Source organism: Pseudomassariella vexata (assembly GCF_002105095.1).
Source record: "Pseudomassariella vexata strain CBS 129021 chromosome Unknown BCR38scaffold_5, whole genome shotgun sequence".
Lineage (NCBI taxonomy): Eukaryota > Fungi > Ascomycota > Sordariomycetes > Amphisphaeriales > Pseudomassariaceae > Pseudomassariella > Pseudomassariella vexata.
Genome location: NW_024467960.1, coordinates 178,648 through 189,113, shown reverse-complemented (window position 1 = coordinate 189,113; position 10,466 = coordinate 178,648). Strand labels below are relative to the sequence as shown.

The 10,466-nt window shown below is 52.1% G+C and overlaps 2 protein-coding genes across 2 annotated transcripts; one reads left to right on the top strand and one right to left on the bottom strand.

The window, feature by feature from the left end:
- The first annotated feature begins 2,285 nt into the window (after positions 1-2,285).
- On the top strand, positions 2,286-2,765 carry BCR38DRAFT_166639 (uncharacterized protein). Its single transcript, XM_040853814.1, has one exon. The coding sequence runs from the start codon at positions 2,402-2,404 to the stop codon at positions 2,729-2,731; it is 330 nt and encodes a 109-aa protein (XP_040716772.1). The 5' UTR covers positions 2,286-2,401; the 3' UTR covers positions 2,732-2,765.
- A 744-nt stretch (positions 2,766-3,509) lies between these two features.
- Positions 3,510-6,595, bottom strand: BCR38DRAFT_166614 (uncharacterized protein). Its single transcript, XM_040853813.1, has 3 exons — positions 5,009-6,595; positions 3,988-4,762; positions 3,510-3,785 (listed from the first exon to the last, which is right to left on the bottom strand). Exons 1-3 carry the CDS (start codon positions 6,311-6,313, stop codon positions 3,751-3,753), a joined length of 2,115 nt encoding a protein of 704 aa, XP_040716771.1. The 5' UTR covers positions 6,314-6,595; the 3' UTR covers positions 3,510-3,750.
- Positions 6,596-10,466: the final 3,871 nt, after the last annotated feature.

Sequence of the window (10,466 nt, the reverse complement as noted above, 5' to 3'; positions counted from 1 at the left end):
GACAGGCCCACCTGCATCAACCATGACAATGTCTTCGTCTGCTGGTTTTGCCCTGGATCTTCTCCTCGAAGACTTGTCCGGGCTCGGAGTGACATGGGCAGCGTCAACCACAAAGTCATCCTCTTCGCCATGGCGCGACCGGTGCTTCTTGCGACCCTTGTCGACGCCGAGGATCTTGGCTGCCTTCTCTGACATTTCTTCAGGCGGAGGCGACACGAGGCCGCCCGACATTTCGACAGAATGAGAGTGGCGGCGCGAACTCGACCTGCCACTGGCACTGTGGTGATGCCTCTCCCGGCTCGACATTGTGCGCGATATTGGTGGTGTGCTTTCTAACAGACTGCCCATGCGCGGCCTCGGTGGCGCCGCAGATTTATCGACTCGCTCTGCCTTGTCAGAATTGGAGGCCTTCGAAGAAGTCCTCTCCTCCCGCTCTTTCCTATCAGATTTTGACCTCCTTTCCTCCTTAGGCCGTGAAGTCGGTTTCTTTTCTTCCTTCTTGGCTCCGGCCGACCACATACCCCAAGATGAGCCACCTTCGCGATTAATCTTTGGTCGCTCTTTCTTACTGGATCTGGCCTCCGGAGGTGGGGACATGGGCACGTCGGGAACCGCAGGGGGTGGAGGCGGAGGCAGAGGCGCGTCCTCAACCTTATTCGATTTCTTGCTCTTCTTTGACTTCTTCTTCACGGGAGCAACGTCGATTATCTCGACTATCTCATCATCGTCCTCCATGGGGAAGCTGCCGGGAAGGTCGTTCGATCTATCGCTCTCATGGCCCGGTTCTGGCTCATCTTCCACTATTACCTTGTTTTTCTTGGATTTGGACTTCTTTTTATCCTCCTTAACAGGCGCAGGTGGTGGTGGTGGCGGCGGCGAAGGTGTATGGATAGGGTATGAGTCAAACGGGTCGTCCTCACCTAGATCTTCGTCCGGTGGCTCGAAGATCTTGAGCTTGTCAGCAAGCTTACCGCGCTTCTTCGCCTTCATGGAAACCGTGGCGCCTTTGGTAGTTACCTCATCATTGATGGTAGCTTCCGGAACCTGGAATGACTCGGCTGGTGTAACCTCGGGTTCTGCTTCGAGATTAGTCTTGGCCTTGGCAACGGTCCGGGGAAACTGGGAGCTAGTGGCGCCGGCCTGAGGTAACGAACCCTGTTTGGATGGAGCGCCCCAGAACGAGAATGGACTCGCCTTCTCCTTCGGAGTTAAGATCTCGTCAATCTGAGCATCGTCCAGTCCCAAAAGCTCGTCAATCTGAGCATCGTCCAGTTCCACACCGTCTAATAGATCCTTATCTGGGTCCATGTCAACTTCGACCACCTCCTCAACGGGCTTTTCCTCTACGGGTTTCCCTTTGGTTTTGGATGAGAGCTTATCCTTTTCTTTTTTCGACTTCTTGTCGTCCGACTTGGAGCTTTTCTTGGACGACTTCTTCTTGGAACTTTCGGCTTCCAGACGCTCGCGCTCCGCTTGTTCCTCGGCTTCACGAGCAGCCTGTTCCTCAGCTTCACGAGCAGCCTGTTCTTCAGCTTCACGAGCAGCTTGTTCTTCAGCTTCCCGGGCGGCCTGCTCCTCGGCGTCACGCGCAGCTTGCTCTTCTGCTTCTTTAGCTGCTCTTTCCTCTTCGCGACGATCAGCGCTCTCCGTTAAAATTTCAAATCTTGCTTGGTCTCTTTTGAGAAGCTTCCCGCCACGTTTTAGTTTTTTCGCCTTAAGCGCGGCAAGCTCCTCCTCTTCGTGGGCGATTTCGTTGGCTGCCGCGTCGGCTTTCATCGCCTCTTCCGCCTCCCGCTGCGCTAGTTCTTCTGCTTCTCGAGCAGCCTGTTCTTCCGCCTCGCGTTGCGCGGCTTCTTCAGCGTCCTTGGCTTCCTGCGCTGCGCGCTCTTCGGCTTCCTTGACTTCCTGCGCTGCACGCTCTTCTGCTTCTCTGGCTTCCTGCTTGAGTCGTTTCTTCTCGGCCTTTTCCTTCTCCTTCTCAAGTTTTTCGAGTTCCTTTTTACTCAGCTTGGGCTCCTTTTCCTTGGGCTTCTTGTCATCCTTGTCCTTGGATTTTGATTTTTTGGAGCTGGCCGACGGGCCTTCGTCCCAGACATTGGCCTCCAACTCGTCCTGCTGCTCGTCCATGTCCATGGACGGAGGCGTTGGGGCTGGTGGCGGAGGTTCCATCAGTTCATCCTTCTTGGACTTCTTTTTCTTTGATGTTGAACCCCAAATGAAACCGAACTCGTCGTCGTCGACCTTGTTATTATCCTTGGTCTCCTCAACAGAGTCCGGCTGAACGCCATCAAGGTGAGATCCACTGTCAACTTCGACTGGCGCGTTCTTACTGGACTTTTTCTTCTTGGACGTGGTAAGACCCCAAATATCTTCAGTCTTAGGTTCCTCGATTGAGTCCGGGATGAGGCTGCCATCAGCGTTCTTCTTCTTCTTCTTGTCCTTATTGCTTGTTCCAAAAGTGGACCAGAAATCGTCCTCGCCAGCTGCATCACCAGCTTCCGGGACCGCCGGTGGAGGTGGAGGGTCTTCTTCAGGGATCTTTTCCGGTTCCTTTTCCACTTCAATCAGAGCGCTCGAAGCTGCTGTCAAAGTTTTTGTGACTTTCTTGGCTGCGCCCCAGAAGCTCCAGGCGCTGGTCTCTTCCACAGCTCGCGCCTTTGGCACGATCACCGGTTCTGGCTCTGGCGCCGGTTTTTCAACTGCTGGTTCCGGTTTAGGATCTGTTCGGTGAAAGTCATCAGTCGTGGTTCATGAGACAAAGCTTAGGTATAGATGGAGGAATGAAAGTCACCCTTGCCTCAGGAGATGAGGAACAGGGCAAGATCCAACCCGGATGTGGGACGATATTGGGTTATGGAAATGCAAACCTTTGGGAGGCTCCTCGACTGCAACAGTCTTTTTCTTTTTCTTATCCTTCTTGGTGCTGAATCCCCAAGGGTCTTCCTCAACAGCTTCAACTGGCGGCTCAGGCAGTGGCGGCGGGGGTGGAGGCAGAGGCTCTGGCTCAACGGTCTTGCCCTTCTTTTTCTTGTCTTTCTTTGAGGTGGTAAATGAACCCCACGAATCATCAGCCGCCTTCGGTTCCTCCGTCGGCTCTGGAGCCGGCGGTTCCGGTGCTGCTGGCGGCGGTGGCGGCGTTTCCTCCTCGACGATGCCCTTCTTCTTTTTTTTCTTGTCCTTCTTGCTCAGGCCAAAATCCCAAGCATCGTCATCAATCTTATCTTCAATTACAGGTTCCGGTGCCGGTGGTTCCTACGGTCTAGATTAGCCACATCCACTGTTTATGAGATGACCATATCTGTCTTCCTCCATTCCAGCCCTTGGTCTGAGATTCACTCAAGCGGGAAGTGTCTGCTCCACCAACCGGCTCAGAGACCGAACGGCGTGGAAATACATACCGGTTCGGGTTCGGGTTCGGGTTCGGGTGCTTTCGTGGGTTCTTCGTCAATAACGCCCTTCTTCTTCTTCTTGTCTTTTTTGGAACCCAGAAGGGAGCTCCAAAAGTCATCCTCTGCAGGCTTCTCTTCGGCTGGCGGCGAAGGTTCTGGCTCGACTACCTCAGGTACTGGATCAGGTCCCTTTAGGGGGAGCGGGGGCTCTTCTTCGACGACACCTTTCTTTTTCTTTTTCTTGTCCTTTTTCGAAGTGGTGACAGCGCTCAGAAAGTCTTCCGCTGGCGATTTGTCTACCTCTTTGGGAGGTTCAGGCTCAACTACCTCAGGTACAGGATCAGGTTCTTTCGGGAGTTCTTCAATGACGGCGTTTTTGCCCTTTTTCTTCTTGTCCTTTTTGGAAGTTAAAACTGCACCCCAATTGTTGCCCCAATCATTCTCTTCTTTCTTCTCCTCCACCGCCGGTTCAGGGGCTGGAGGTTCTGTGTCTTGCATCAGATTCAATATTCTCACGTCGCGAGAAACATAATAGTGCAATGATCTCGAACTGAGTCTAGGAGGGATTGCGTCCTGCGGGCTAGCAAACAGAACTTACCTGGTTCTTTAACTTCCTCCACAACTTTGCCCTTCTTGCTCTTTTTCTTGTCCGTGGCAGAGGTAAAGTGCAACCAATCATCTTCGGCAAGCTTTTCTTCCTTTTTTGGACGTTCTGGTTCCGGAGGCGACTGTGGAGGTTCCTCGATGACTGCATTTTTGCCCTTTTTCTTCTTCTTTGCACTGGTGTTACCCCAGCCAAGATCGTCCAACGTGTCAATTGCAGGAGGCGGCGGCTCGGATGCTTCCCGGGGCTTCTCCGCTGGAATCTCCTCCACGACGCCCTTCTTTTTCTTCTTCAACCCACCAAAGAGACCCCAATCATCATTGACAACAGGATCGGCCGGAGGTTCTTCCTTGACTTCCTCAACTGGCGGGTCGGGTACCGGATCGAGAATGGCATTCTTTCCCTTCTTTTTCTTCTTCAAACCACCAAAGAGACCCCAGTCATCATCGACAACAGGATCAGCCGGAGGTTCTTCCTTGGCTTCCTCAACTGGCGGGTCGGGTACCGGATCGAGAATGACATTCTTTCCCTTCTTTTTGTTCTCCTTCTTGGAAGTCATTGATCCCCAGAAGTCGTCCTCTTCCTTCTTACTCTCGACCACCGGCTCCACCGAGGCTGTTTCTTCGATTTTCGGCTCCTCTGTGATCTTACCTTTCTTCCTGTCCTTCTTACCGAAGCCCCAGCCCCAACCATCGTCGGCTGCAGGGGGTTCGGGTTCGGGTTCAGGCTTACGTTCAGGCTCAGCCGGTGGAGGGTCCGGTTCTTTCACCTGTAGCAATTGTCAGTATATACTAGGTGCATGAACTTGAAACTCGTGCACGTCGCCTGGCTAAGCTAGTCTCCGCCCCTTCTTTCTCCGAAATCTAGATCATATAAAATATCTTGCGGTGAACAACAGGAACTGCCTGCCATATAGCGCGGTAGTCATCAAGCAGGGCAACACAGTAAATCTTCGAAAGGATGACTAGTGACTCGTGGAGAGCTCAAATAGGGTTGACTGGTTGCAAATACGTACCTCTTCAACGGCGCCCTTTTTCTTCTTGGTCTTCTTACCGGCAGCTGCGCCCCAAATGTCGCCCCAATTAAGATTGATTTCCTCTTTTGAGGGTTCTGGTTCGGGATCAGCAGCGGGCGGATCAGGTTCTTTGACCTCCTCAACGACATTCTTGCTCTTCTTGCCCTTTTTTTTGGTAGCGACAGTGCCCCAGATGTCTTCGGAGGCTGTTAGCTCTGGCGCTGGAGGCTCAGGGTCCTTGGGCGGTTCCGGCTTCGGCTCGGGCTCGGGCTCGGGCTCATCCCCCCAAAAGAGGGTGCTCTTCTTCTTGTCCTTCTTGGAAGTACCTAGCCAGGCATCTTCCACTGGAGCAGCGGGAGCGGCAGCGCTCAACTCTTGACTCCTAGCAAGTGGATCCTTTTTGTGCTCTTCGGGTTCAGGTTCCCAGATGCTGATCTTCTTCTTCTTGTCCTTTTTGACAGTGGTTGTGCCTGTGCCCCAGGCGAGGCCGAAATCCTCGTCTTTTTTCTGCTCTACGAGAGGGGCTTCTGCGGTCTTCTCTGCTGGCTCGTCGAAGGAGCCGAAGCCAGTGGTAGTTTTGGTCTTCTTTTTCGACTTGGGTTGGTTCATGACATCCCAAGGATCCTCCTCCTTTTTCTCTTCCTTTTTCTCTTCCTTCTTCTCCCTCTTTTCTGTTGATGTGTCAGTTTTTTTGGTACCGGACCAATCCCATATGCTTCCAGTGTTCCAACTGGTGCCCCAGGTGCTGAACGAATTGGTCTTGCTGTCTGTGGACGCACCAAGTTTCACGTCGGGTGACGGACCGTCCAGCTTGATTTCATCAAATGATGCGTCAAGCTTGAGTGCCGTTTCCCCCGCAGCTGCATCGGTCGTCTTCTCAGGCTCTGAAGCGGCGCCTTTCTTGCCCTTCTTTGTTTTCTTACCGGCGGACTCGAACGCGCCCCAGGCATCATCGAGTTTGGCGTCGCCATCGCGATCCTTCTTGTCGTCCTTTTCGTCATCATCTTTCTTGTCGTCCTTTTCGTCATCATCTTTCTTGTCGTCTTTCTTATCGTCGGCTTTCTTATCGCCCTTTTTGTCATCGTCCTTTTTCTTGTCGTCACCGCCATCACCAGCACCTCCTGCATCACCACCGGCGTTGCCTGCATTGCCATTGCTGTCATCCTTCTTGTCGCCGCCGTCGGCAGCACCGTCGCCTTTCAACTCCGCGGCCCAATTGATGGGCTGCGGTGCCGCTGCCTTCTTCTTCTTCTTGGCGTATTGGTAGAACCCTTCGTCCGATGAGAAATCGATGAACACGTCCATTGTTAGATCACTGAAGAAGAAGTTCCTCCCTCGTTCACACCGGGCCGGGGGAGCCGTAGGAACCGGCGCAGCTTCATCCAAGGACGGCGAACGCTGACAAGCTGCTTCGCCGGCAGCAGCCGGATCAAGGAGCCCGTCGTCTGGTTGGGGAGTGTCGCATTGTGCTGCTAGACGTCGCGATCGTCTAGGCGTGGCATCGGGAACGATCAAAGACTTTAGGATCACATATCGGTGACGTTTCGGTGAGGGGTTGTTTGAGTCGTCGGTTTGCTATCGAGGCGTGCGTTAGTCTCCGTGGATTTTTGACTTTGCGGCGTAAAGCTTAGGAGATTGCAACGCAACTAGGTAACGGTCGACGCCGTTGAACTGGTACTGAGTCATTGCGACAGGCAGTTGTTGTCTCGAACAAAGCGTTGGTTGGGCAGTCGGGTTGTTCAACACATTGTGGCTTCACCAGCCGAGATTGAAGAAATGGAAGCAGATGGGAGGAACTTGGCGAATTACATACCAATGACCCTTTCGACAGTTGCCACGCACTTGCAATGAGCTGCAGCCGGGTACCAATATACAGCTCATCCCACAGAGTCGTCGTCGTTGAATGCTGGGTCGTTAGCGACCCATATTCGCTTCTTGTCCAACTTTCGCAGGACGCCAAAACCGCCGCCGCAGCCATTCTGGGAGTTGCAGCTCGACTTTTCGCAAGCAGCTAGCAGAGTCATGGACGCTATGAGTCTTCGACAAAAACGACGAAGACGGGTTGGTGAAGCAGGTCGATCAAGAGACTCTTCGAATCAGTCAAAAGAGGGGGCCGAAGTCGCTATCTGCCTGCTGCCCTCAACTTCTCGTGGATTATGGTCGCAACGGTTTCCAGAGTGGGGTGAAAGGATTGGGAAACAAGGATTGTGTTTATTTTGTTCAGTCGCCAATGAGTCGCAACTTCAATCTCCTTCTTAAAATTTTCTCCTACATATGGTGAGCAACCAATGACCAAGATGAGGGAAACATAAGATGCAGATAAGTAACACCAATCCCCAGCGCGGATCTCAGGCGGTACGCAAGAATGATGGTGAGTGGACGCAGTTATGGGTGTCACTTACCACTCCTCTGTTTTGCAACAGAGCAAAGGTATAAGTGGAAAGGGTGCGGTCTATTGGTTTTATGGATGGATGCTGTGCATGGTCATATGTACAATCCGCGCCGCCTAATGGATGCGACGCACCACACGGGCTGCGTTCTGAGGGATGGTGAGAAAGATTTCCTATTGGTACTCTCAAGCCTCCCGCCTCCCCACGGCCCCCTCCTTCTCATGGTCGCACACCCCTGCAAAAAGTGACAGAGGCACGGTAAACAGGGAGCCCGCCTGCCCGCCCGCCATTTGACCACCAACCAACAATTCATCCACTTTTATCACATTGATAACTTCATCATTCCCTTGGAAACCCGATATTTCATCCCCACGAGCTCAGGTGGGTCATCAGTATGATTCGCTCGAAAGTGTTCAAGGCGCGACTCCGACTTCCATAATAATAACAAAAAATGCGAGTCTAGTGCAACACCGAGCGAATTGCCTTTGTGCCCTCTGCTAGTCAAATGTTCCACTGCGCAGCCAAGCAGGGTCCAACGAGGGGCGACACCAATTTCCCTCCTCAATTTCTGAGACGCTCCCGCTTCCCCCCTCCTTTTGGCACTTGTCGAGACCTTTTCCCATCACTGTATTTTGACAGAAGTGTGCCGGTTTTGGTTTTACCCTAGTTGAACCCCCTGTGCCCTGCCGGATAAGGGAGACGTGGAAGGCGGGCAAGCGGGATGGGGAAATGAGAAGTCGTGCTTTTTGTGTTCGGACGATGATGGATGGTTCTGGGTGTTAACACCACGTCGTGCTCTAACACTACGTCGTACTCATAATCTCATCTGCCACATCTGCCACATGACAGTCATCAGTCAAACCTATCTCTGAAAAGCTGATTGCAAAACATGCGGCTCAATACCACTACTTGCCAATCGCCGTTTTTTTAGCCATGACGAGCTACCTTGCACGTGCTTGGGCAATTACATACTGGGCGCCGATGTGTGCTTGCCAGCTTGTATCTGCGCCTCGCCGGCGGGGTATGTCCCTCCACGTATGCCAGATGCAGCCGACTCATCTCCAAAAAGGTCAGACTGCTGCAATGAACCCTGTGACAGGCGGCAATGGGGCGTTCTCACCGTGCATCGGCTGCTAACGTATCTCTAACCACACTCCTAGCCGCTTACTGGTGCTAGGGCAGATCTGCTAAACGGCATTTCCATAAGTATCCGGCCTTCACCGCCATAATACGCACGCATCAGCAAACAACATTAACACCGGCGAAATGGACGTAACGTACAACCCCACCTTTCCGGCCACCCACCTTTCCGGCCACATTTTGCAATCCAATTGAAGGTATTCGAAACAGTGTATTCAACGTACTATTATAGCTATTCAGATACAACCAGCTCTAATAGAAAGCTGTGCTCCAGGGCTTCCTGAGGTATAGATCTGATAGATTCTGACGCCTTAGCTGGGTCCAGTATTACCTGATTCCGACGTTGTACCTGGTCTCGTTGCCGTTCTACTTCAAGGGCTCGATCCATCGCTTCCTTAATCTGTACAATGTTACCAAATCGTTCATTAGGCCCTGATCGTACCTTCTTACGTGGTTTGGGGCGTAACGAAGTTATCTCGGCTTCTAATGCGTGTACACGTTGGGCCAAAGTAGCGACCTCGACGTTCTGTACATCTAGCCGACGAGTCAGCTTCCGAAACAATAGCCGTTGCGACGATCGCAATGGCGTAATCGCTGCCAGACTCTCCCTAGCTACTAAACTAGTCACTGGCGTCGCTATTCTTGTCGGATCAAGCCAATTACCAGCTGTTGGTGGTGTAGTTGGTCGTTCTGATAGGGGGGCTATCGTCGGCTGAGGTCGCGATGGATTTAATGGGTATATTCCAGTTGCAGAGAAGCCTGATTGTATATTACTGATCGTGAACGACTTCGTATATGCCTCGATGTATAGCGAGAGGAACGTCGACTTTTTAAATGGAATAGAACAGTACTCGATCGAGAGAGAGGTCGCTAACGAGCGATAGTACCGCTTTAATGGAGCAAATACGGCGACGTCGAGAGGTTGGAGCCCGTGAGAACAGTGTGCTGGCAAAAATAGTAACGAGATCTTGTTACAATAGGCTAACCACATAAACTCGACGTTGTCATGAGCGATATGACCATCTAATATCAAGAGCCGCTGCTCGTCGGGATCAACTGGTTGTGTACGAGGTATAAAGATATCACGAAGCCATCGAACGGCGATATCTGTACTGATCCAACCGTTAGACGAATAAGTATATTGCCAATCAGGTATATCGTCGCAATCGTTAAACCATTGGGCTTGGAGGCTCTTGCCAGTATATATTACTGCTGGGGTCAACGAGTTACCCATCGCCGATATAGCATGTAATATAGTGACCCATTCGCGGCTTTCGTCACTCCGAACGAATGTTGTATGTTTCTCTGACGATCCGTACACTATACCCTCGATCCCTTCGCCAATCGCGATGCCTGTTTCGTCCATATTCCAGACGTTATGTGGAAAGTAGCCGTGAGCTGACATCAAGGCTTTGTACGTCTCGAAGAAATCGTCGATATTCTGCGTCGATAGGCCATCAAATCGCTGACGGTCGAGGCGTCGAGATTGGATACTTCCGACCTCTGGATGGCGTTGAATAAAGCGATGAACCCAATGGCGACCGAGGCCCTCTGATCGACGATCCTGAGGTAACAGAATCAACGCCATCTTAGCGATGAATAGCGCCGACGGGCTACGACCCTCGCGATCCATTTCGAGGATCCATCCAATCAGCGCGTCTTCCTGATCCCTAGATAGCTTCATCGACGCGATTGACGCGTCAGAATGGCTGAGGCCATCGCCGAGTCGTAATTGGAGGGTAGAGCGTGGAACGCCCCATCGGAGGGAAGCCTGGCGCTGGGATATCCCTTGATTGATATCGTTGAGAGCGCCTTGAATAGAATTTTCTGAATATCGAGGCATTGTATAATAATAGCCAATACCGACGATAATCTGTTGTGCCGAAGGTTGTTGTAGTTGGCAGATTAGGTGGCCAGAAAGGTAGGTG

Bases quoted from the DNA above. Each gene is read 5' to 3' on its own strand.
- BCR38DRAFT_166639 (XM_040853814.1), top strand. From the start codon at position 2,402: ATGAGGCTGCCATCAGCGTTCTTCTTCTTCTTCTTGTCCTTATTGCTT.
- BCR38DRAFT_166614 (XM_040853813.1), bottom strand. From the start codon at position 6,313: ATGGACGTGTTCATCGATTTCTCATCGGACGAAGGGTTCTACCAATAC. The intron at 4,763-5,008 runs GTACGTATTTGC...CAATTGCTACAG, and splicing joins AAAAGGGCGCCGTTGAAGAG to GTGAAAGAACCGGACCCTCC. The intron at 3,786-3,987 runs GTAAGTTCTGTT...ACTTCCAAAAAG, and splicing joins GGAGGAAGTTAAAGAACCAG to GACAAGAAGAAAAAGGGCAA.